At 37.3% G+C, this 27,888-nt stretch overlaps 2 protein-coding genes across 4 annotated transcripts in view; both read left to right on the plus strand.

Moving 5' to 3' along the window:
* LOC140160849 (neuropilin-2-like) overlaps nt 1–24,192 on the plus strand; it is a 32,008-nt gene extending 7,816 nt beyond the window's left edge. The window contains exons 1-4 of one of the 3 annotated variants that reach the window (XM_072184172.1): nt 9,934–10,123; nt 19,169–19,488; nt 21,010–21,163; nt 22,024–24,192. In XM_072184172.1, the coding sequence (XP_072040273.1) occupies nt 10,036–10,123; nt 19,169–19,488; nt 21,010–21,163; nt 22,024–22,265 (804 nt within the window). In that variant the 5' untranslated portion in view covers nt 9,934–10,035 and the 3' untranslated portion in view covers nt 22,266–24,192. Of the gene's footprint in view, nt 1–9,933; nt 10,124–13,016; nt 13,235–19,168; nt 19,489–21,009; nt 21,164–22,023 lie in introns of those variants that run through there. The other 2 variants (XM_072184170.1, XM_072184169.1) reach the window with 2 other exon arrangements.
* Nucleotides 24,193–26,358: 2,166 nt separating this feature from the next.
* LOC140160036 (neuromedin-B receptor-like) lies at nt 26,359–27,779 on the plus strand. Its single transcript, XM_072183306.1, has one exon. It carries the CDS (start codon nt 26,622–26,624, stop codon nt 27,777–27,779), a length of 1,158 nt encoding a protein of 385 aa, XP_072039407.1. The 5' UTR covers nt 26,359–26,621.
* Nucleotides 27,780–27,888: the final 109 nt, after the last annotated feature.

Below are 27,888 nucleotides of genomic sequence, written 5' to 3' on the forward strand. Positions count from 1 at the left end.
ATTGCATATTGGGGTGATATTTTATATATTACCGTATTCACTCGATAGTTAGCACATGTGCTTACTATCGAGGGCTTTTGAAAACGTGCAAAAACGAAAAAAATGAACAGCGCCATCCACAAAAGTGACAAAAGTGTAAAGGGTTTTGAGCAAATCATCGATACACATAGCTATATACGAACAATTAAACCTACGAATTTGTGTGTTAACTCCCGGGGGGGGCACTCAACTTTGGAAGTGACGGTATGTGCCTGTCAATAGGCCCCCTCTTTTGAAGTCGATTATACCCGATGACCCCCTTTTTTTTTTAGTTGCGGCTACCCAATGACCCCTTTTTTTGGTTGCGGCTACCCAATGACCCCTTTTTTCTAGAATAGCATCATCAAAATGCAACAAAAAAATGCCGAAACTGTCAAATTTTGCTCCATTTTTTCAAAATTATGCCGAAATTTTCAAAGTTTTGCTCCATTTTTTCAAAATTTTCTACCCGATGACCCTTTTTTAAAAATCTTATACTCTATGACCCCCTTTTTTCAAAATATTGTACCCAATGACCCCTTTTTATTTTGTTTGTACCCAATGACCCCTTTTTTAAAATAACGCTTTGTACCCGATAGGCCCCTACTTCGCGACTCCGGTAGGCACATACCCGTCACTTCCAAAGTTGAGTGCCCCCCCCGGGTGTTAACTACATTAGCTCAGTTGGTAAAGCGACAGACTTTGAATCATCTTAAGAAGAGCGAACTGAGCAGGAGTTCGAGGCTCGTTATAAACTTTTCCGTTGCTTTATTTTTATTTTGGGGTTTGAGCTTCTCTTGATAAATTTAATCTTTGTTTTTCATTTTGTTTCTTTATTGTTTTTTATTTGCTTTATTTTGTTTTGTTTTTTCTTTTCTTTTCTTTTTCTCCTTTCTTTCTTTTTTGTTCTATTCATACTGGGGTCATGGGTTATTTATTCAAAACATACCTATATACGAACAATTCAACCTGCAAATGTATGTCTGAACCCCATTAGCTCAGTTTCAAAAACGCCGGACTTCGAGACTCGATGAAGTTCAAATCTGTTCAGTATTTCACTATTTAGATTTTTTTCTCTGCTATGTTTATTTTACAGGTCTTTTTTTAACTACGAATATAGGCCTACATTTGACAATTCTTGAAGGGTTTTTTGTGGGCTTTTTATTTATTTATTTATTTATTTATTTATTTTTACCAAAGGAACAATTAGAGATCAGTTGGATTAAAAGTGGAATGGTTACATAACTCCTTGGTAACTGGATCACGCACCTTTTTTAAGGCAAATAAATACGCTCATTTTGTTCTAATAGACAAAGTGATAATCGGATTACACGTAACACTTCGCTGGCGAATAATTGGATCAACTTTAAAATTTCACCCCTACATCCAATTTCATACATTTCTACACCCATGCATGCTACACCTCAATGTCAGACATAGCTGCTGGGACACAATAGAACAATAAATGGCGTTGAATGCCATAGACTTTGTGTTGCGATCATATCGATCGTGGTGCAGAACTCAAAAGCGTGATCCAGCTGACAGTGATAATCGGATTACACGTAACATTTCCCTTGCGAATTGTTACGCATAGTCGTGCTAAATGTCGGTCGATACATGTTGAACTCAGCACAATAGAGAGTTCCCGTGTTTTCAAGCGGAACGGACTACAATAGTGTTTATAACGTGATTCGCACCGCCGTATTCCTCATTCCTTTGATTTGGTCAATGACCCTATTGGTGCTACATTCTACAAAATAACATATGCTAATTATTGCGCGAGTGTTGGTATTCTGAAAATTGTAAACGGAGTTTAGGGTTCCCTCCAAGATGGCGGGTAACCCAAAACACGGGAACTCTCTATTCAGAAATACACGTTTTTCTCGGTCAAATAAAACAATTTGTTTTCAGTAATGTTGAATAAAAAATGTTGAACAAAAACATAGTTCTTGGATATACATTTGAAAGAAATCCCGGTGTTAAAATTAGGCACGAAATTGTTTCCTGTTTGATTTTGATAGGACTCAGCTTCACCTAGCTCGAGATACTCTAGCTAAAATACAGGTTTACATTTACTATCTTACATTATCTTGCTGTATTTCAGCTAGAGCTCCAAACGACAAGCTTCCGGGTTTTTTTGGAGAACAATACTGTTACGTAAGATGAAGAAGAAACCCGCCTCGCACACCGTCGACGTCCTATACGATAAATATAAATTTAATACTCCGTTGGTGAGCGACGGGCGAGTGGTAGTGAGCGACAGGCGAGTGGTATTTCACTGAACGCAAGAAAAGGAGTTCTATCTGATTGGCTAGCAATCGATCGCTTAGGTCGCTCAGTAGCCAACTACAAACTCATGCATTCAATTCGATTGAAATCGATTATTCTATTATTGACGAAGATAAAGAGCGTGATAGTGTGTCAAAAATGTACATTGTATTGCACCTGGTTTTACCAGCATTCCTTTATAAAATAATTTTCTCAAAGAGTTGAATATTATCAAAATTTTTACCCAGGATTTCAAATTTTTTTTCTTCTATTTGCAGTTAAACATATCCACAGCAAAATACCGGTCCTCACTAATTAGTACATTTAATTTCCAGTTAGTACATTTAAACGAAACCTGTGATTTACGTGACAACAAATAAAATTTTCTTACAATAGAAATATCATATGGGATACTGATATGGTAGGCCGCAACCGCCACAACGTGGAGCTGCTACGCGTAGCTGACTTTTTGTTCCGTGGAGCCAAATTGACCAATCATGTTAAAGTTTTTCATTACTCGGAGGTAAAACTGACCAATCAAGTACGACTTACTCATTACGTGAAGCGAATTTAGTCATTAAGAATTTGCCAGACGAGCTTCACGTAGTTGCAAGATATCCTCGGTCACGATAGTTATGATTCAAAAAGTAATTTATGAAAAGTACGAACCGACTTATTATTAAGATGGACATGCACTCACAAAGAAACTCATACAGTATTGTACACAACTATATAGCTAGGCAGAGTGGTGGTAAACCATGCACACAATTCTGCGATCTGCAGTGTATCGCCGGGAGCTGATTTGTACATCTTGCGCGGCGTGGCCTGCGGAATTCGACCTTCAGCAAACCAGTTCGGATTTACTTTATATACTAGTAGTAGGCCATACATACTGTAGTTACGGTACTGCCCATTTTCCTATACACAATACTCAGTGCGCTCACCATTGACGCGTGACCTAGTGTATGTTAGAAGTATTATGCCATTGCCTATATGACGTCACTGTGTAAAAAATAACCAGTCAATATTTAAAGTATTCTCTGAAATTCTAGAAAATATAGTTTTGTAACATTTCCTAAATTTTTAGCTAATTTAGGTGTTTGGAAATATTGGTACTTTTGTGTTTTAGGAAGGATATGTAAACGACAGATAACACCAAAAAATATGAACAAATTATTTCTAAACCGTGTTAAGTCTGCAAACCATTATGCTGCTCATTTTCAAGAACGCTGGTTAACAATAAGCAGACTATTGTCTCATTTCGTAAACAAAAGCCCAGACAGTATTGTTACCTTGCGTTCGCTTTATAATCATTCACCCAACTGAAACTATAATACCAGCTCATTGTTCATTGCACAGGTAAAACAGACACAAGTGCAGTGTGTATTTAACCAGAGAAGATCTGATGTAACATAGTTGAGCTGTTTTCATTGAGTGTTATCTTGGTTTAATAGCTTTTAATGGGGTTTAAGTCCTTCAAAGGTCGTGGTGAATTCTACTGTAGACATGACTGCATCATGATTATTTTAAAGTCAACAACATTCAACAATATGATCACCGTGATAGTATGACAGTATCAGTACCGTGGGTGTCAGTGATCCTGGCCTGACACAGTAGACAAACAAACAAACACGCCACACACATGGCACATGCATGCAAGGTAACATTGACTATACACTAATCAAACAATGGTATTGATCCTGTACAACTGTTTGTGGTTTATTTACATTCGATTCATTTAAAATCCACATAGTAAACATTAATTTTGGCAAGAGTTTTCTCTCTGGAACGATGATGCATCAACTGGCTCCGCGTAATGAAAAGATCTAACATGATTGGTCAATTTAGCTCCGCGAAGCGAAAAGTAAGCTACGCGTAGCAGCTCCACGTTGTGGCGGTTACGGCCAGCCATATACTGATCATGCGAAAATCGTAAAACATAGAATAGAAACAGTGTGGCCCACAGAATGGTTTTAATTCTGTGGTGTGGCCGGCTCTCAAAATCTCAAATTGTATGCATAGCCTGAGTCGCACGGCCTATCTCGAACAAAATAGCTCAAAATCACCATGCGTAGTTGTTGAAAAACGTGAGGATTTATCGTACTACCACGGCAATTTTTAACACGAAGATATAGGGATGATGACGGTGTGCCTCGGAGCCCGCCGTACTCATTATTTCATTGTACTTATTGCAATTTGCCTCCACACATTACGCAATCAACACAAAGCTTTTGTGAGGATTAGTGAGTGGATAAGAAATTGACAGTGGAGGATACGAAGGACACGCCGATTGTTAGTTGTCAATCATGAATTGCCGCAACGTATTAATATTTTACTGCATGGCATTCCGCAAACACCAAGACAAATTATGCCGTATTTTCCCAAAGATCATCTCATATGAAGTAAGCTGAATGCGATCTGTACTTTTGTAACATTCCGATCGCTTTTGATCACCTATTATCGGCGAATTTGCTTGAAAACACGTGAGTTCATGTTGTGTAAACATAATTAGCATAGACACAAATGAAATTACGATGCAATACAATGCAATTTGAATGCGCACCAGATCTATAGAAATAACGTTGCCCGGTTTTATGCAGAATTAGACCCTGTCTGGCTTCACCTAGACTGCGGAACTTAGTCCTCAATGATAGTCAGTCATTTATCTTTTTTGGTCGTTATATGACTATCCTAGCTTATCATGATACATCTCCGAGGAGCAATTTCAGATAATTGCTTGGGATTACTGGGGCAGAGGTTAATTGAATCCTTTCATGACCACTGATGCATTAGTCAAGTCTGACAAGGACACTCGGCACGAATTGAAAGACCATGTCACTCTCGACAAAAGAATGCATGCATGTCAAAGGTCATACGACACCAATTGGTGTTTGTTATGCTCATCGAAATATGTACAGTAGGTCTGGTTCCCTTCATTGTAATGTCCTTCCATAGAGGCCTTGCATGTGACGTATCATCCCGTAAATATGGCGGACTACTCAAATGCATTCAACAAAAGCATGATTGCAATCTACCGTGACAGTTCGTCTCCCACATAACCCTGCACTACGATCAAATAGGTTGATGACAACATTTGATTGAATGGACTGCACTCCGCCATAACTACGGTGAAGGACACCGGCTCAAATCCTTTGTTTGGAGCCAATCGATAATTTCATGCAAGGCCTCTATTCAGCATCGAAGTGGTTACGTAATTCTCTTGGTTACCGGATCACGCTATTTTGATATGCCTTCAAGTGCCATATACTTTGTGTGGTGATTGTTTCGATCGTGGTTCATAACTCAAGCGCGTGATCCCGTTGACATAGTAACATTACGTAACTTCGATACTGAATACTTCTCCAACCAACTTGGTGATCAGAATTCGTCTTTGGCTTGCTGTTATGTCATTGTTGGCGTATTTTTGGCCATTTAATCAGGGACTGGAAACAGATCATTGTCAAGCTATTGTTATCAGATTATCTTTTCGACCTTCGATTGTATGCGAGTTGCGCCGAGTGCGCTATGTTTGAATTTTATTATTTACTCATGTTGAACTACTAAATATACAAAAAAAACATCAAAATATTCCAATATCTTTTTTAAGTTATGTAAAATTGTGTAAAATGTCTATCCTTTGTCGAACACAATTTCTGTGTAGCATGGAAAATCATTTACATAGGATTTTGAAGACAAAATGTGATAATTTTGTGGAGATACAGAATGCTAGAACAAACAAAATTATATTTTTTCTGGAATGTGTACACCGTACGCTTGGTATTCCTACTGATTTCGATACTGAAATAATTCTTAAGATGATGTTCTTTGAAGATTTATGTTGGCATTTCTAGAGTCTGTCATTATAGGCAAACATGTTAGGCTCATTTCGCAATGTACAAGACAAGCCACGCGCTGTGTTGTAACTGTGCTTGGATTCGTACCAGGGTCTATTGATCAACGTATTATCAGAGAAGATGTAATAAAGAGGAGGTTGAACAAGCTATCCTCAAACAAAATATGTGTGAGACCGCTCATTCAAAGTAAATGATGAATCACCCTATTTAGCTGCTTTACAATAGAATACCACAATGGGGTTTGAACCCGGGATGGGTGTGATACACAAGTTGCAGCTAACTGCTTTTAGGGATAGGTCAGTGTGTGCATGTCATCATGCCATGCACACCATGCATGCAGACCCTGTCATCTTGTCAGATTTCGGATAAAATATGACTGAAGTTCCATGGCAAATTATAATTTTTGCTGCTTGTTGCCACTTTCAGCCTCTATTATTTATGATAAAGAACGTTTTCAATTATCAGAATATCTTTATTAGGTTTGCAGGAAATGACAGGAAAATACATAAAATAATAAAATAGAAATGATCAACAATCGTCACCTCTCTAAAAAATCCTTAAAATTTCTTCTTTAGAAATGTATATATTTACAAAAAAAGGGCGGATTTGGGGGGAAATTTTACAGCACTCGATTTCTTTCTTGTATTATCCACATGTGGTATTCCATCCAAGCAGCAGGTCCTTAACACACGCGTTTCATACTTTTCAACAAATTCTCTATAGAAACATTGGAAATATTTCCAATTCTGAAGTGAAAATCGGTCAACCACGGGCGGTCACACACATAACATCATAGGATATTTCAAGTGGATGTTTAACTACTTGAGAATAAAGGACTATGAATAGATGCGACAGGATTACCTACGGGATTATCTCAAGGATATAATTCTGTTGACCCTCCTCTTTATTACATCTTCTCTGGTATTATTCATGCTTGCTCAACTGAGGATAATTTGTAAACCAGCAACTCGCATGGTACAATGGGTGGAAGCCGTTTACAGTCCCTCCATATAGAGGCCTTGCATGTGACGTATCATCCCGTAAATATGGCGGACTACTCAAATGCATTCAATAAAAAGCATGATTGCAATCTACCGTGACAGTTCGTCTCACACACATAACCCTGCACTACGATCAAATAGGTTGATGACAACATTTGATTGAATGGACTGCACTCCGCTATAACTACGGTGAAGGACACCGGTTCAAATCCTTTGTCTGGAGCCAATCGATAATTTCATGCAGGGCCTCTATACAAGGTCCCTGATTCAATAAAGCACACAATGTAACAGGCACAATTGAATCGGAGCGGGAGTTTACATATTACACAATGAGCGTGTTTATAGTGAGACAATCTTTCCGTTATTTAGCTAAACTACCGCGCAGTCTAGATTTGCAATGGTTAGTAAAACATAAACAAATATAGACTTCGTGGCAGTCCAGCTAAATACCGCATAATCTGGCTCACTATAAACACGCTCTTTGTTTTTTTATTTTTCGTATTGCACAAAATCATAAAAGTATAATGGATAAGGTTAAAATTATAAAATGCAAAAGATTTCTTTGCGGTTAAAAAGCATTTCCATATCACGGTTAAGTCGCAGTTATTGTGTCCTTCTTGATGTAAAACGAAGTCAGTATTTTGAAATAGACTGCGGAACTCAGTCTTCAATGATAGTCATTTGATAGAAGGGAACCATCATCAGAGCCTTTGAAAAATATGACCACCTCATTTTAACATTGAGGGCATATCCAACTACATTGTATGAATAGAACAAAAAAGAAAGAAGAAAAAGAAAAGAAAAGAAAAAACAAAACAAAATAAAGCAAATAAGAAACAATAAAGAAACAAAATGAAAAACAAAGCAAAAAAAGATTAAATTTATCAAGAAAAGCTCAAACCCCAAAACAAAAATTAATCAACGGAGAAGTTTATAACGAGCCTCGAGCTCCTGCTCAGTTCGCTCTTCTTAAGATGATTCAAATTCTGTCGCTTTACCAACTGAGCTAATGTAGTTAACACACAAATGTGTAGGTTTAATTGTTCGTATATAGCTATGTGTATCGATGATTTGCTCAAAACCCTTTACACTTTTGTCACTTTTGTGGATGGCGCTGTTCATTTTTTTTTTTCGTTTTTGCACGTTTTCAAAAGCCCTCGATAGTAAGCACATGTGCTAACTATCGAGTGAATACGGTATATGGTACGGTGTTTTAAAAATTTCTGAAGGTTAAAGTTTCAAGTTTATCAGAGCTTTCAATCCTAATAATTATGCTTGTAGAATACACTATGTAGGTTTATAATATGTATGTTGTCAACTTATTTGTATAATGAAACATGATAATATACACAGCCAAAATAAAAAGTCTCCACTAGTTCCATCCCCATTTAATCAGAGTCTGATGAGTTTATGTCAAAATAATTCATATAATAATTTTCTATACACTTTCCTTCGAAGGTTGATACCAAATTTGATAGCAAAAGTTTAATCATCGTGAGCATAGGAACAGTTGTTTGGAAATTCGAGCAATTTTAAAAATGACATAGGGAATTGTATCACTGGCTTTCAAAGTAGTTCATGAGTTGTTTGGGAGGCGCGGTCGGGTAATTACTGCGAGCGAAAAAGTAAATCGTTATTATTTGGCTGATTCTAATGAATTTTCTCAAAGCATTGCTTGAATAAATTATGCGTTATTTCTGAATGCCTCACAAGAGGTCCAAAAATTGGTGTTAGCCGTTTCTTTATTTCAGTGTCTCGGGATAATGATGGTGCCAATTAAATTTAAACTTTATTTTCACCAGGCCAATATCCAGGTAACCACTGACAAACACTTCAGTTTGTTTCAAATAAAACCACGTGATTCGTGCTTGATAATTAATTTTCTATTATCTGATTATATAACGCATTATGTTGTGATTTCCGGAGACATCCTTTAACCCTTCGTATTTCAAGTACCCATTCGCAAGCTACGAATACACTTTTACTTGACTTTTACTAACTTACGAAGGATCCCTGTAGTAAATCCTTATTATTTACGAAGTTTACCGATCGTATAAGTCGTGTTAGTGAAATGGATTTTACGATGTGTCATAGGTTACAAACGATTTTGAGACTCGTTTTATTATTACGATGGAATTTAGTAGAACGCTTTCACGATGTTCATAACACAGTACGTACATGGCGTGCGGGACGCTGATCGTCCGGGACGATTAGGATCGTACCATAACACGACCGAAGGATTGGCGACATCGGCGCTGGTAGTAAATTCCAATTTTCGTTGCTTTGTTCGGCTCAAAAGTAAAAGGGGATATATCTGACAGTAAAAGCTAACATTTTATGGTAAAGAAATACTAATCTATTTTGTATGAAAAGTTATAATATGGCTTTAAGAATCTTCATAAAGTCGAGTGAAAGCCACACGAATGTCTTTAATCTTTTCCCAGACGTCAGTAGGTTACTATAGTACCTTAAATAATAGCTTTCTTGGAATATGAAAACCGAACGTAGGCAAACCTTGTAATATTCAGTGTTTGTAGGTCTTTTAATTCGATCCTGGAAAGTTTGATTGTACTTTGTAATTATGTTGCAATGTACTGATAAATAATTAAAACGCGGAAAACGCCGGATATGAGTCTAAAATAAGTATTATAATATCTCGCATCCCTTCCGGCATTTTATACGTTATTGGTTTATACAATCTTATAAAAGGTGGCATAACATTTTAATTTCACACGAGTTTATTAATAACATTCAGGTTAAATATCAATAGTTAATAACTCATGTGTCCGTTTAGCATTTTATTAGTTTCGTCAAATAGATATGGGAAGATGAGAAGACAAAGAAATCTAATTTATTCAGGAAAATAATTAGCACAGATCAACTTGGATATAGCAATGAAAGTCAACTTGAGGCAAATAGACGAAGCCATGTTCGTCATTCTGATTACATCATTCTGCATATTCTTTTTACAAGACATTGCAGGTGAGTCTATAGTATACGTTTGATAAGGCCCGTAGAGAGCAGTCATTATTATCAGAAATATATACTTTTTCCTCCATTCTTCCGTCAGAAAATCAATATCAAGAAATCTCGTTGGTGACCAATTGGTACATAACGGCTTGGAGCGCGAACATGCCGTCGATTGCTTATTATCATGATAAATCTCTATGCATTCTTATATTATAATTTTGTCAGCAAAAACCAAGCTGTTCATCTTCATATTCACAAAAGCCTTTGATTCCCTCAAATTCCAAAAGACTTTGAAACCAGCAAGCTAGTGAAACGCACTGGTGTAATAGATCGGCGTTCCTGGCCTTTTCCGTTGGTGCTGAGTGCAGGCGCTTTAAGGTTTATACAAAGGCAGTCTTGTATAGACTTAGCTGGAATAGAAGGCAGTCTTGTATAGACTTAGCTGGAATGGACGGCAGTCTTGTATAGACTTAGCTGGAATGGAAGGCAGTCTTGTATAGACTTAGCTGGAATGGACGGCAGTCTTGTATAGACTTAGCTGGAATGGAAGGCAGTCTTGTATAGACTTAGCTGGCATGGAAGGTAAATTTTTACCCCAGCACCTTACCCGGGGGTAGGATCGGCCGTCATGTATGACCATAGGGGGGGTGAGGCCCACCATTGGTTTCTACAGTAAAATTAATGAATTTTATTTTGCTCTTGTAAAATTATTCCAAGAGCTTCTGACATTTTACTTGTTAGTTAGGTTTAAATAGCCATTTCTTTTCTGTAGAATTTTTAGCCGAAAATCATGCCTATACTTTAATACATAACTAGAATTTGCATGGGTGCCCTCACATTATGACGTCATAGCGACATTATTTGGGGAATGTATGTACTTATTTTGGTATTGGATAGAGGAGACCCATAGCTATACATTGGTACCAAGGAAAACGGTATATGACGTTTATAATTGAAAATGGGGGTGGGGTGGGGGTTGCAACAACCATTCTCTTCGTAGTTCGTGTTACAAAATATGGCTCAGTAGTTCTAGGGTTAATATAGAAGCAGATCCAAAAGATTACGTAACGCATTGTTCATTCGATGCTTATTTGATATGCCGACATGTTATTCACAAAAAGTTGGGCATTGTTTCGAACAAAGGGGTTCAGCCATTAAATTGGTCACTGATCCGACAGCATATTGACGTTTTACACAGCAGGCATCAATAAGTGACCACAATAAAGTCATGTGTAAGCGTATAAAGTGTAATGTGGTAGCATTGTTCTCACGTATCCCAAATGTGTGTTTGTGCGGGTCTCAAGTCTATAAAGCAGGCTTTAGCTATCGATATGCGCTTCTTTATCACCCACTTGACTTTAGGAGCTTTATTTAAATAAATTAAATGCCCTTGCTGATCGATTACACATCAGAATGTATTAAGGCTGCCAGGTCCATATGTCTATAGTATCTACACACCATTTGACTTCCAGGGGATGGGCTGTAAGGTTTTGAAAAAAAAAACAGTACATGAGCAAAGAAAAAATCAGGTGATTTGGAGATGATTCCAATACATTTGTACTAAACCAAGAAAATCATATCAACGTTAATCTTAAGATAATGCTACAAGTTTGCTATCCATAAAGTAAGTATTTTTACTTTCCTTATAATAATCTCTTTGATAGGAAGGTTCCAAATAGGCTTTTGAGACACCCTGTACTACAGATTGTAATGTTTACAGAATGTTATGACTGTTTTCATAACCAATTACAATATGCATGTTCAGAACTATGTTTCATAATACATAATCATGGTGGTTCGTCCTTTCTATAAAAGCATCAATAAATAAGCGGATGTGGTTCAATGTTCTTTGTGTTATGTCAATACATATGACGAAACCTTGCAAAATGAGATGTATGATAAAAGAAAGGCAGTTATTTCTGTTAAAAATATTATTTTCAGCAACGTAAAACTGTGTCAGAAATCTCAAATTCGACAGAATTTTGTTAATTTGGTTTGATTCAGTTGGGGTTGACATCCCTGAATATCCAAACAAAGACTCTTTAGCTTGGAGTCAATTTGAATACCGGGATGGGTTGGCAACTGCCTACTCTTTTGAAACTAACTTATAGATCCATGTGCAGGTATGGCTCTTCTATACACACGGAACTGACAGATTAAAACATCCCCTCCGAAGGACATAATTCTCACACGGTTCAGCTACCCAACTCTAAATACCATATGGGAATAACGAAAATCTGCATTTAATATACAGATGCTGCCAATTAAATCCAGATTTTAATTTTGCAAGTCAATATTTCAGCAAGAAGTTAAATTCTAAACCACTAAGTCACACTCCTCAAAATGCTGCTGGCTATTGAACAAGAAAGAAAGAATTATAAATGAACCTAATTAAAGTGAAGTTAGCTCAACATGTAATTCTGTTTCTTAATTGGGTCAAAGATTGGCTCACACAAATTGGTTAATAATTACTAGCATGAATTGCTCGTAATTGCGTAACCAAATCTACACGCCTACAGACCAGAATTCGCTCATTATTGAACACAAGGCACACGAATGCTTTTAAAGTATTTAATCTTTTCGAAGACGTCAGTAGGTTACATCTACCTTAAAAATAGGGATTTTGGAAAAGAAAGCAGAACTTAGAAACCCTTTATAATGTACAGTGTTTGTGTGTCTTTTTGGACTGATAAATGATCAAACTAAAATAGTGTAAAGACCTAGAATCTCATAGCCTGGACGAAGCAGAATATGAGTCAAGTGTAAAATATCGCGCATCCCTTCCGGCACTTCGTACGCTATTGGTTACAATCTTATAAAATGTGGCATCAGTGTATTTTCACACGAGTATCAATAGCATTATTCAGATCAAATATCAATAGTTCAAAGTAAAGTGCCCGCCTTGCATTTTATTAGTTTAATCAACATGTCAATTCCACCTAAATGAAGCCAGGAATCAAATGAAGATGAGGAGACAAAATTCAATATTATGTTCATGAAATGTTTTTTTGTCTCAAATCAACTTGGATATAGCAATGAGAGTCAACGTGAAACAAATAGACGAAGCCATGTTCGTCCTTCTGATTACTGTATTATACATATTCTTTTTACAAGACATTACAGGTGAGTATATTGTATTTGTTTATTAAAGGCCTGTGAAGAGCAGTAATTTTGCAATACATATCGTGGCGTATATCAATGTGTAAAAAACATTCTACAAATTTATGCTACTTAAGGAATCGGATAGCAAGGATTTCTTTGGTACCCATGCAAGGTCCGGAGTTCGTGAAGGTAATAATTCTTATCGGGACTCGTTTTAGTAATACCAGATTTGTATAAAAACAACCCTTTCAGGATCAGATTTCTATAAAAACATAACGGGACTTGTTTTCGCCGGGAATTTCCGTGAAAGACACTTGTGAGAAAGTGCACAAAACGATAATTATATAGACCTACTAGAAATTACTTTTGAAAGTCGACAGGTCACAGTTTGTTTTATTTATATCAAAAATCCCCCCCCCCCAAAAATAGATACGTGGGAATGGAATCAGAAAATTTGCTACACCTTTAGAGACTAAAGAGGTGAATTTGATATCCCTTAGGACTAGTGTTTCAATTTGTGTTCGATTTTAAAGAAACAAGCAATAAAGTCTCAAAATATTCATTCACCGATTTTGTTACCGATTTGAACAGAAACTACAAGTATGTCAGTTATATAATGTGCCAGACTTGTAGTCGAGTCACTGAAAGTCGAGTCCGAGTCGAGTCGAGTCATCGAACCCTCGAGTCTCGAGTCGAGTCGAGTCATGAAGCCTTCGAGTCCGAGTCGAGTCGAGTCATTTGAAGTTGTCAGTCGAGTCGAGTCGAGTCGAGTCAGGCCATTCTGTCGAGTCGAGTCGAGTCGAGTCGGATATATTTTGTCGAGTCATTTCGAGTCACTTCACGTTTTATATGCTCATGATACCAGCTGTCAACTTGATAGCCCAATTTGCATGAATTTGTACTTTTTGAAATTAAAATCCCAGTGAGAGTACATAATATTAATTTATGAATCTATGTGCTCCATCCAGTGCATTGTGGAAATCAGTAATCAGTCAGACTTGTAGTATTGCCATTAGTACCCGCCATGAGTATGGGTACGGGTGCGTGTCCCGGACCACGAGTACTTGTACGGGTACGGGTCCCAGGCCATGGGTACGGATTTCAGGTCATGGGTAAGGGTACGGGTACGCATCCCTAGCCATGAGTATTCAGTACGGGTCCATTCCAAAATAGGGTGCGAGTACGGGTACGGAGCCATGGGTACGGGTACGAGTATGGGTACGGAAATTGGGACTTTAAGTACTTGTATGGGTCCTATTATGGACCAATGGGTCCTATTATGGGTCCTATTATGGGTCCTATTATGGTCCTAGTATAAACAAATTAATTAATCAAGTACAAAAAGAGATCAAATATTCGTGGTCATAGTGAAACTAGCCTAAAGGTGGCATATTTTGGGATGCAAGTGAAAAAACTATGTCTATGTACAGTATGGACAGCCAGACTGTGCAATACAAATTGCGGGTACGGGTCCCATGCCATGAGTATGGGTCCGGGTCCCAGGCCATGAGTACGGGTACGGGTACGGGTCCCAGTCCATGCAGAGGATGATTTAAGCACTTCCCAGAAGTCTTGCGGTTAGCACAGCTGTGTGAGTGAACATGACACCACTGCCCGCCCACTGCATACACACGTGCATGGTTAAATTTGAATTTGGACAGATATATTTACAATAAAAACACCTTCTAAAGGTTGGTCGATTTCACATTTTATGTTATCTACAGAAGGTGTGAATTATCCTTCATGCATACATCACTTTAGATCTAAAATCGACCAAGTAATGACGACACACGGGCAATTCTAAAACAACATCTTTTGCACAGAGTTCAATGGGATTTGAAAAGTAAAGTGGCAGTTGAAACTCTAGTGATAACACTTTTACGGTGCATGATGGGGCTTCCTTAAATCATCCTCTGCAGTCCATGAGTCCGAAGACAAAATATGGCATGAGTACGAGTACGGGTCCAAAGCCATGGGTACAAGTACGGGTACGGGTATGGAAATTGGGACTCGAGTACGGGTACGAACACTATTATAAGTCTGGTAATCAGTAATGATGGACAGTGGACTTTTCCACCATGCCAAGTTTGAAGCATGTAAAAAAATGGTGGATCCTTTAGCCAGATCGACAGGCAATCATACATGTACATTGTACACACATACATATAATTTATATTTTAAGTTATTATAAAGATGCTGAGATATAGTAAGCCCACTTTGTAAAATATAAGAATCACAATACACTGAGATGTGTGGAAGAAAACGTGCAGGTATTATTAGAAATATTAAGGTATAATTTATATTTTCGAGTAATTTTTAAAAAGTCGATTCAGCCACAGTGACTCGAGTCACAAGCCTCGAGTCATCGAGTCGAGTCATTAAATTTCGAGTCGAGTCGAGTCATCGATTCATCTTAGTATAGGTTGTCTTGATTTCATACAGTAAACATAGATTTCACCGATTTCAAGGAATATGCAGGGGGGGCAAGATCGACTGAATGTTGACGTCGTCATTGGTTTTACACGTAAACACGAAAATGTCTCAAATAATTTCAAAAGTGTATGTATATTATCAAGCAATATTTTATCAGTCTAAATCCGTTGAGGTTCGTCAGTGAACCTCATTGTAAGTACTGTTTTTTGAATTTTTTGTATGAATAACGCACTATGTTATGATACAATTTCACAGAAGTTACGTGGTGTAGTGGTCTGCAGGCTTTCCTGCCACCCACCCGGTCCGAGTTTAATCCCCATCCCCAGCGCAGGTGATTTGTTTTCTGCACATTTATTTTGAATCCAAAATCATTTATTTTCATGTGAAAATGTATATATTGCACTGAGAAATATATTTTGTGCACTGTTTTTCTTTAACGGGGCCAATAGCGCTAAAAACACACCTCGGCTCGGGAAAAATAATTGCGTCCAACGTCCAGGCAGTGTTGCCGTCATATTGTTTGTTTTACTTACAATATTGGCTGTTGCCGTATTAAAATGACGTTGGCCACCATCGTCTGGAAAATGTAGCACGACGTCCTCTACATGCAGGTATTTAAATGTTATTATGATGGAACAAAATCGAGATATTGGTATTTTCGCGACTCAATGCTGATAAAATTGGCATCGTTGACATTGTAAGTTACACGTCATTTCAGATTTTGTTAGAACCATTTCAACTCCTTTTAGACAAAAGTTGTTGCGGCCAATTTTGAAACAAATTCATCAGGTTTGGTAATGAACGAATTAAGAGAGTTTTTCTTTTGTCAAAACCAGTTTGAAGAAAACTTACTAGTTTTTCTTGCTGACAGTTTCGTCAGTGAGCCACTGACTTTATCAAAGCTTGGTGTTGTTGATCTAACATAACTAGGGAAGAAAGAAAGGCATTAAATGAGTTGCAAAAAGAAAAGACCATTACCATCCTACCCGCGGACAAAGGAAAGGCTACCGTTGCAATGGATACTCAAGATTATGAGGATAGAGTGAAGGATATGTTGAGTGATGACAAAACTTATGAAGTGTTGAAAAAAGATCCCACTAGTAAATACAAGAAAGAACTTATGTCTATCCTCACTAACCTACGCGATGATTCAAAGATTACGCAAGCGCAGTATGACCACCTAAGACCCTCGGGGGAAGTTATTCCTAGACTGTACGCTACGCCAAAGATCCACAAGCCAAATAATCCGTTAAGGCCCATTGTCGATTACACGGGAAGCTTAGGTTACAATACATCTAGAGCATTGGCTGACATCATTAATCCAATTGTGGGCACTACCGAACATCATGTTAAAAACTCTATGATCTTGCGGAAGAATTATGTGGGGTCATGTACGAAAACAATGAGCAATTTATCTCACATGATGTAGTTTTCCTGTTTACTAACGTGCCAATCGACGAATGCCTTGCCATAATCCGTGATAGACTCGAAAAGATCTGGATCTGAAAAACGTACGCTGTTAGAGGTAGAAGACATTATGGTTTTAATGAAGTTTGTTCTTACAACCACTTACTTCACCTTCCGGGGCACCATTTACAAACAAAAATTTGGTGCAGCGATGGGGTCTCCGGTCAGTCCCCTCACAGCGAACATCTTCATGGAATGGTTAGAACAGCATGCCATCCTTACTGCCCCCCTACAGTGTAAACCCCGCCTCTGGAAACGCTATGTAGACGACATTCTAGAAATAGTTCAAAAAGACACAGCCGAACACAGAACACCTGAACCAAGTCGACACTACCGGTAGTATTAAATTTACGTATGAGGAAGAACAAGACCACCAAATCCCATTTTTGGACACCCTCATAATCCGCAAACCCGACAATTCAATCAAGCTTATGGTCTACAGAAAAAAGACCCACACAGACCAATATCTGTCTTTCACGTCCCATCACCCTCTTCATCAGAAAATGGGAGTTGTGCGCACGTTACTAGATAGAAAAGACAGAATAGTTACGGAAGCGGATGACAAAGTCAAAGAGGAAGAACACATAAGACAGGCTCTAGCTCGGTGCGGTTATCCCAAATGGACAATTGATAAAGTCAAGAAACAAATGGAAGCTAAACAACAAGGAAAGACAAAGAAAAATAAGAGCACAACATCTGATTCTGAACAAAAAAGTAAAGGTTTGGTGGTGATACCTTACGTAGCGGGAGTGTCGGAAAGAATTAGTAGAACTCTTAAGAAACACGACATCGCGACCGCCATGAGACCCCATACTACGATCCGGAAAATGGTGGTCCATCCAAAAGATAAACAAGATCCCATCAAAACCCCCAACTGTGTTTATGAAGTTCCTGGTGGAAGTTGTGAGCTAACATATGTCGGCGAAACCAAAAGAACTTTCGGCACGCGACTGGACGAACACAGGAGGGAAGCGGAGAAGGCGAGTCAACAAAAATACACAAGATCAAAGAGAAAAGAATCCGAGAGCCATTTCAAGAACTCAGCCATTAGTGATCACGTAGCCAGGGCTAATCATATTATCAATTGGGGGAGTCTAAAATCTTAGAGAGAAAGAGAGTGATAGGAAAGCAAGGTGGATTAAGGAATCAATCCAGATCAGAAAGAGAGGGCGAGGAATAATGAACAGAGACGAGGGGGTCTACAACCTAAGTGTATGATCCTCTTCTGAAGACTGCTAACAAGACTATCGTCACCGGAAGTGAAATAACTTCCCGCCAGTCGTCAGCTGTTGGATCATCACAACAACACCAAGCTTTGATAAAGTCAGTGGCTCACTGACGAAACTGTCAGCAAGAAAAACTAGTAAGTTTTCTTCAAACTGGTTTTGACAAAAGAAAAACGCTCTTAATTTGTTGCGGCCAACTTTAAAACAATGCTGATGGTTTTTTTTTATCGAAACAAATTCATCAGGGTCGTTCATAGTTCCATTAAGTAGAAAGGTTCTTTTTCAGATCCAAAAACTGATACTCACTCAGAAATATTTCAATTTCTATCAGGAATCTTGATCATTCTGGAAATTCTAGATGTTACTAGAACCGGCAACACTGTCTGGTCTGGATGAAGTAGCCAAACTTCCTGGCTGCCGTTTATTTATTAGCTGGTCATAAATCTTGTCTAGTTTGTACGCCCCCTCGTCTTTATTCATGGTGTTTATAGCCTCAGATCCTTATCCAGGTTGCTTCTTTAAGCCAGCGTCCTAATCCTTGACCTGCTACATATTCTACTACAACCCAGGAAGTTTGGCTACTCCATCAAGACCCGGCTGTGTCTCAGGTTCTAGTAACATCTAGAAACACCAGAGAGTGATCAAGATTCCCGATAGGAATTGAAATATTTCTGAGTGAGTATCAGTTTTTGGATCTGAAAAAGAACCTTTTCGACTTAATGGAATGCGATATTTCTGATGTGCTCTCAGGCCCCACAAAATACTCTGCAAAGGTGGGTGACAGACTCCCTAATACGATAACAATGACATTATTTAACAATCATTACAGATGCTGAGTGCAATACAGCTCTTGGAATGGAAAGTAGGGACATCCCAAATGAAAGAATAACAGCCTCTGATTTTTATGCTGGCGATGGTGGCTTACCAGCAAGAGAAGGCAGACTAAATAATAATAAATATTGGGCAACGAAAAATGCAAATCCATCTGATCCGTGGATTCAAGTTGATCTCCAAGTTAATGTCACTATAACAGAAATACGTATACAAGGTAGTGCATCCAGTCAGGATAATGAATGGGTGACAAAGCTACAGATGCAGTATGGTGACGTTAATTCATTGACATTCATTATGGAGGGAAACGCACAAAAGGTATGTTTAGTTTTATTAGTGAGTTAGTGTGTGTTAGTTTGTTTACGCGCATTTTGATACCCCATTTGTCCAATTTCGTTCAATATTAACTAACAACACAGCAGTGTTTTTAAAGAAGACATGGCTTGTCTGCCACGACACATGCCAACAGCTTGTAATCTCAACTGTGAATATAAACTCAACACTGAGACCATACAAGATCATTAGGAAACGAATTTGGAGAAAACCTTCTGTTAATAAAATACTATGCTGAGCCACCAGACTGGGTGGTTCACGCTCCAGTAATTTCAGATGATTGAGCTCAGTAATACATCAAAGAATGTCTTCCAATTCATGAAAACAAATAGATAATCAGCTTATCGGATTAAAAGCTTAGAGGGAAGGTCTTGCTACTTAGCGAGTGTTTGTAATTATCAGAAGGTTTTCTCCAAATTCATTCTCACAAGCCAGGCCAAGAAACTGAGACTAATATTTCAAATATAAACAGTCTCGGCGAACAAGGCCTCAGAAGCATACTGGCATTTGCTATAAAGACTGCACAAAAAAGAAAGCCACTTCCAGCAAGCAGTTAAAAACAATAATGTTACCCTATGGAGATTAGACAAGAAATAAGAATCCTTGTCCCTTTGCCTCGAAGGGGTCATGTGAGGGCACAGATATTGGAATCTGTGGTGTGATTCTTGTCAGGGAAGTTTATGGGAATTATGAGAAGGGCGAGCGAAATTACGTCACGGTTCAACAATTAACTTTATCGGTAAAACCCATAAGTCTTTGCGAGTACACCTAAGATGTTGTCATTTGACGTCACGCCAATTTGCGCCGATCGTTTATCGAACAGCGTTAATACTGCGCATTACAAGTCGGCGTGACGTCAAATGACGACATCTCAGGTGTACTCGCAAAGTCGTATGGGATTTACCGAAAAGGTCAATTTGTATCCGAGCTCGTTTACTTAAATTCACTCACTACATATAGAAGTAGGCACCATTTTGATTCCTATATAACATGTCGTAATACGGTATTTAGGTACAGAAATGCATTTGTTAATATTTCTACAATATTATTATTATAAAGTTGAGTTTACATAGTTATATTCTGTAGTAAATTGACGGATTATGACAGTGACAGTTGAGGTATTTTAGGTCTAAGCTTGATAGATTTAGATTTAGAATCAAGCTAGCATTCTCCTCCATCGTCAGTTTGATTCCACGCACTCCGCATAATTTAATGAGTGAAATGGAAACCGGGGTTACCACCTTGCCATGAAAGCTCACCCGATATACACTCTCATCTTCTTGGTCTTGTTTAGTTAATCCGGCTTGAAATGTGTGTGGGTGGGGGGCACCCGGCTAAAATTGTTAAAACTGGCTGAAAAGAACAAACATGGGTCTTTTTGCCGAAAGGAGGGGGGGAGGTAACGTCCCCCGGGGTTGACGCCCATGGCTGTTTGATTATATCTATAAACCAATTTAACTGTGAATCGTATTTATATTGTCTAAATGTTCTATTTTTTTATTTAAGACATTTGATGCCAACACTGACCGAGATACAATTGTAACCATCACGTTCCCAAAGCCAATCACAGCCAGTGTCTTGCGTATTGTACCTACAGAATGGCATAGCTGGGTAGCAATACGATTTGAAGTCATTGGATGTCATTATTTATATCTAAAGGGTAAGATTACTTTTCGTTAAACCAGGAAAGTTGATACTCTGTAATTTTAGGAAATGGCGCAGAACTGTCACAAAATGTGATCCATGATGCAGTCATGTCTACAGTAGAATTCACCACGACCTTTGCAGGACTTAAACCCCCATTAAAAGCTATTAAACCAAGATAACACTCATTGAAAACATCTCAACGCAATGAGCTGGTATTATAGTTTCAGTTGGGTGAACGATTATAAAGCAAACACAAGGTAACAATACTCTGTGGGCCTTTGTTTACCAAATGAAACAATAGTATGCATATTGTTAACCAGCATTCTTGAAAATGAGAAACATAATGGTTGCAGACACGGTTTGGAAATAATTTCTTCATATTTTTTGGTGTTATCTGTCGTTTACACAACCTTCCTAAAACACCAAAGTGCGAATATTTCCAAACACCTAAATTAGGTAAATATTGGCCGGTTATTTTTTACACAGTGACGTTAACTAGGCAATGCCCTATTACCTATAACATACACTAAAACACCAAAGTGCGAATATCTCCAAACACCTAAATTAGCTAAAAATTAGGACATGTTACAAAACTAGAATTTCAGAGAGTACTTTAAATATTGGCCGGTTATTTTTCACACAGTGACGTTAACTAGGCAATGCCCATATACCATAACATGCAGTGTTTGTAGAGGTCACGCGTCAATGGTGAGAGTACTGTGTATTATGTATAGGAAAATGGACAGTATCTGCATTATGCACTCCTTTTAAACGTGCGCTTCAGGTTTTCAAACTTGATCAACGAGATATTAAAACAGGACTTGCATTGTATCTGTTCACATCTTGTTGCATCCAACATTTTCTCATTTGCAGATGGGTATCAATATGACGGTGGACACGATTGTCTTCAAAATTACGATATTGTTGTGTTGGAGGCCAGAAGTTTACTACGCTGTAGCTTTGAATGTACTCGGCGGGAAAATTGTCTGTCGTTTAATTTGCAGACGACAAACACAGGCACCAATGACTGTATATTGAAAAGTGCTAAGAGAGAAGATGTTGGTAGTATAGATTTCATTGAAGTTGAAGACTGTCGCTATTACTACCAGGTATAGGGCTATCATTGCACTGATGTTATAGGACAATACCTAGCGTTCATCATTGCGCTGCAAATCTGTCCTATTAAGCTCTATTAGTCCAGTGCCAGAGCAAAGTAGGTTGCTTTTGCCCGTTTTTTCTTTGTTGATTATTGTTCTATAGGTGATAAAAAACAAGATTCCGAGGGGTGTAAAATTATCACCCCGGCAATTCGAAATATCCAAGGTCAACATTTGTACAGGGGTCAAAATTAAAAAGTGGTCCAATTTTGTCCAAATCTATGCCAAATCATTCCTCTCGTAATAAAAATCTAGAAAATATATACTTTTACTTATCGTTATGGGGATATGAGAAAAAAGGTGGAAGGTTAAAAACGAACTCCACAGGGGTTACAATAGAACAATTGCTCCAATTTTGATGAAAATGGTCTCATATTGTTCTTTCTGTGATATCAAATCTAATAAAGAATAGTTTGGACCACCTAGAAAGACCCATATTGGTAACACTGCAAAATAGGTCATTGCCAATGGAGTCCTATTGATAATGACATACCGGTATTTCCCTAAACGGTTACCTAGGTAACGAGTCGTTACAGAGAGTTATAACCATCTTTATTATTTGAGACAACTTTCTTCAAAATTGGAACATTTCATCTATTTTAGCCCCTGGTGGATCTTCAAATTTAATATGTGACCCTTTGGCTTATAACTCCGGAACGATAAGTCGAAGTAGGTCAAACCATACATTTTCTGAATCCGTATGATTAGAGGAACATTTTGGTATGGGTTTGTAAACACAATTCGGCAGTTTTGAATTTTGATCCCTGTATAAACTTTGACCTTGGAAATCTTGAATTCCACAGTGGTGATAATTCTACATTTCCTATATTCTCATTTTGTACCATCTATATAATAATAATCACCAAAGAAAAACACTTTAACTGACAAAACCATCTAACCTGATAAAACAATGGTTTGCATGCAGCCGGACTATATTTATACAAACGTTTTTGAGAATATGAGGATAACAAGTCACCCGACAATACCAAGACCAAATAATGCTTCCACCATGTCACATGTTACAAACCGCCAACCCTTTTCTGAATGTCAGTGCTATATTATCTATTATGGTACCCTCAATATTTATTGGATATAATTAGAGTTTCGAGGTAACACGTTGCTTGAGCTTTTCTGTATACGTCAACGAATAGTTTCAAGTAATGCTAACTCAAAATATTTTGATTAGCAGTACTTATTATAACTGAATTGTTAACCTATAAATTGTTTTTGCAAACTTCGTCATATGTTCCCATATGAAATTTATGCCCCTAATTATGAAAATAAAGGTGATTAAGCTGAATTTTGTGGGGGGAAGATGTCAAATTGTGACAAAATCGAAAGATGTTAAGTTGGGTTTAACTCATTTTTGTTGCAGTTGCAATAACTTAATTTGTTTAAGTTTCCTAAACTGTTGAATTGTAACAACTTAAATTCTGAAGTTGGCAAAATCAGAAAAGTTGAGGCAACGTGTTACCTCAAAACTCTGGGTAAATACAACAAATTTGTTAACATTTGTTTGCTTTCTTTGAGCATTTTTGACTTGTTAGTACAACATACAATACCGTACGTATTAACGGGAACTATATATGGGTACTTATATGTTGAGTGTGCTTACTTCATATATAAGTTGTGCTAACAAGCCAAACAAGTTATTTCTATGAGTGTACACATAATTCACCCATTCCACATGTTTTTATAATATTTCGAAATCATACACCATTGTTACATCACATCGGCACAATTCTTCAAGCACATTTGCTATCAAATGTACATTTTCATAAAACAAAAAACCACATGCTAAACAAACAGGTGGGTAGATGTCATATGGCTATGAAGTGTCTCAGAAACTATACACTCGGGTGTCAAATATACGAAGTAAAAAGGACATTGTTTTTGGACTGCTGTATTTTATTTCATATCCAAACATATAATGTCACAGATATATGAATTTTGTGAATGGCGCCTGAAGGTAAGATGTATTTTTATGTCTAACATAATGCTTTGGTTACATTCAATTAAATTCAAAATAGTTTATTCGGTATAATATATGAAAACACGATATACTTTATAAAATTGCACTTTATCAAGAGAATCTTTATTACATCAAGATTATCTTGTGATTGCATTATTTGAAACGCCCAAGCATGTGACAATATTATTAAATCGTCTTTCTTAGAATTTCGAAAAATGTTCATTCCAAAGGAAAACCAACTCACAAACTCATTATTCACTAAATGTAAAACTATAGTTGAAGACCGAATTAAAAAGATTAGTTTGCGTCTGATGTCCTGTCAACCAGACCAAAATGCTGTACTGCGCAGGTCAGCAACCAATCACGCCGCACCTTTGCCCTGATGTCAGATGCAAACTAGTCTTTTAATTGGTCTTAAATTATATTATAGTTTTATCGTAACCTTTTTTTTTTTTTTACAAACGCATCAGAAAATTTACCGCAGCGTTTCCGCTAGCCTGAGTTCCTCGACCCCTCTCGAAACTATTAAACATGGCGGAACAAATGGCCGTTTTCTCGTTTGACCCGCAAGCGCAGCCCGATAGCCGTGCGTAGTAGTTGAAGGACTGGCGGATTCAATCTACGTTTTTGCCTGTTGCGATTTGGTAGTTCACAGCATCTTGCGAATGGTAGTGCGTTTTGGCAAAAATTGCATTGATCATTTCATAGCGTGTGTGTAGAAGAATTCAAATATCACAGATATACTTTTGTAGGTCCTAAGTTATGTTGTAAAGAACCCAGCAAACACAAAAACGTTTTAAAAACGTTTTTAATAAGTTATATTTTGGCTTTTGGTTTACATAAAAACGTTTTATTAACATTAAGATGTCGGGTTATATAAAGGTCATGATAACGTTTTAAAACGTTTTGTATGAAAACACACTACAACAATATTTTAAAATGTTTTCAAAAATGTTATTGTAAACTGTTTTTGCAAAATTTTTTTGCCAAATATTTTGTCAACACTTAAATAACATTATGTTAAAATATTTGCACTCAGCAAACACAGAAATGTTCTTAAAATGTTTTTTTCAAAACGTTTTAATAACATTTAAATGTCGGGTTATATAAAGGTCATGAAAAAGTTTTTAAAACGTTATTGCAAATATTTTGGGCAAACATTTTTCGCAAAATATTTTTTCAACCCCCAAATAACATTCTGTTTAGAATGTTTTGTATCAAGTTTTCAAGAATGTTTTTGGAATGTTATTAAAACGATTTTATACCCTTTATATAACCCGACATTTAAACGTTTTCTGTAAAACATTTTTGTTTGCTGAGCAGTAGATTATCAAAAAGGTTATGAAAACGTTTTATACTCTTAATATACCCTTTATATAACCCGACATTTAAACGTTTTCTGACAACCTTTTATAACCTTTTGCGAATCATGTCGAAAACTTTTTTGTGTTTGATGGGAAGGCTGAAAAAAAACAGCACTTTTGTAAAACTTACATAACTCATTAACAACAATAAATCAATTTCCAATTTACAATGTCACATATTGTAGCGTTCGGACACACTGATTCTTAATATATATTTAAAATAAGATACAGTTTTGAAGGTTGTACTTAGGTCCATTCAACTCTTTTTTAAACGGTCTTAGGGGAACTTATAAATTGCTATATCTTTTCTTGTATGTATATTGTGTAAAAATCACAATTGTAACAACTAGCTATCAAAACGCCATTAGCGTGCCTTCTCAAGGTCATTCTTGTTAAAAAGTGGATTACTGTCGTAATCCAACTTGTCAAGTTCTATATATCACATAAAATGTTTGTCATAACAAATAAATAAACAAGACAAGAAAACACAAAGAAAAAACGACAACAACAAAACAGTACAACCAACAAATTGATACAACAATTACCGCTTTCTAATCACATATCCATTATCCAAAGTTAATAGTATGTTTTTCCCACCCACCAGAAATGACATTAGGTCCAAAGTGCTTAATTTATGAGCAGTGTCCATTATCGTATTTAAATATTGTCTTGTGGGAGCCCTATTAGCTTTTACCAGATCCCGGTGTCACGTGTGAATGAAGTGGCGCGCAACCTTTTGATATATTATTCTAATGGCAAATAAAACACATCTGTCGCTAACGTACTGGCTTAGTTGAACGTTGGCATTGTAGTTGGGAGCACATCGCACTCGTCCGGGTCTTACAACTGAATTCGGATTTCAACACATTGGTTTGAAATATGAAGTGACTATCCAGGCGGTCAAGAACTAACCACAATTGAAGACAGTTTGCCAAATCGTAATTGCCAAGGTACGTTTTGCAGCCAACCAAATACATCATGGAATCGAATTATACTGTTATTGTTGACGAACCCGATTTCGTGACCGTATATAAACTTATTCCAAGACGGATATTCATGCTTTCTTTAGACATACTTTTCTTCATCGTTGGATTTTTCGGCAATGGCAGTGTTATTTATTTGACATTAAGACATAAAGGACTACGAAGTATTCCTAATCTTATGATTACTAATCTTGCAGTTGGGGATATATTAGTCGTAATCCTCGTCATATTTACTAATATGTTGTACTACCTGATGGAATCAGCTCGAGTGTTTCTCTTTGTACACTGTGAGCTCATTTTGTTCGTGCAGTTCCTTTCACAAGGTGTGTCTGTACTAACTTTGACTGCGTTAAGTATTGATCGTTATACTATCGTCATGTTTCCTATCCGTAAGCAACAGTACGCAAGGAAAGTAACTATTTGGACAGTGGCGGGAATTTGGGTGGCATCTTTCGTGATCGTCTGCCCCATGTTTTGGCTCGCAGAAGATGCCACGTGTTGGTTTGGTGACGGCGTCTCAAACACTGTATACATTATATTCCTTGTATGTTTTCTATATATTATTCCAGCCACAGTTATGGTGGTGTGCTACTTTATGACAGCAAACCAGTTATTAAAGAGAAGTGCTATTTTGAAACTTCCGCAAGGGGGTAAAAAACAACAGCAAAAACGCTCTCGTTTGGCTATTATTGTTCTCATAATGACGATAGTATTTATACTGTCTTCGTCACTTATGTATATCTGGATAATTATTTTTCGTTTTTCGCCGACAAATCCTTTTGTACAGAATGTTCACGTCAACAGAACAAAAAGCGTTCTTTTAAAATTTAACTCTATTGTTAATCCCGTTATTTTATATTTAATGAGTTCAACATACAGGCGCCATTTGCTTTGTAACTTACAATTCTGCCTCTTGCCTTCAAATAGGACACATGCTACCAACTCAACAAATGGATCAAGACAAACCAGTCTCAGAAAAGAAACATCTTGTAATTTTTCTAACATATCGCGGCAGACGAGTCTCCAGAAAGAAAACTCTTTGTTTTCGAACATATCACGACAGACGAGCCTTAAGAAAGAAACATATTCTTCTCTGCTAAAATCCGTCAGGAAAATGCCACCCATTCAATCACTAGAAGAATCGTACCTATAACACTCTCATTATTTATGTTTTTGCCAGAATGATAACATTCTTAAATCTTTTATGGAAAGATAACATTGAACTTGACAGGGACTTCTTATGTCATTACTTCCTCCAGCAA

Source organism: Amphiura filiformis, chromosome 9 (genome assembly GCF_039555335.1).
Source record: "Amphiura filiformis chromosome 9, Afil_fr2py, whole genome shotgun sequence".
Classification (NCBI taxonomy): Eukaryota; Metazoa; Echinodermata; class Ophiuroidea; order Amphilepidida; family Amphiuridae; genus Amphiura; species Amphiura filiformis.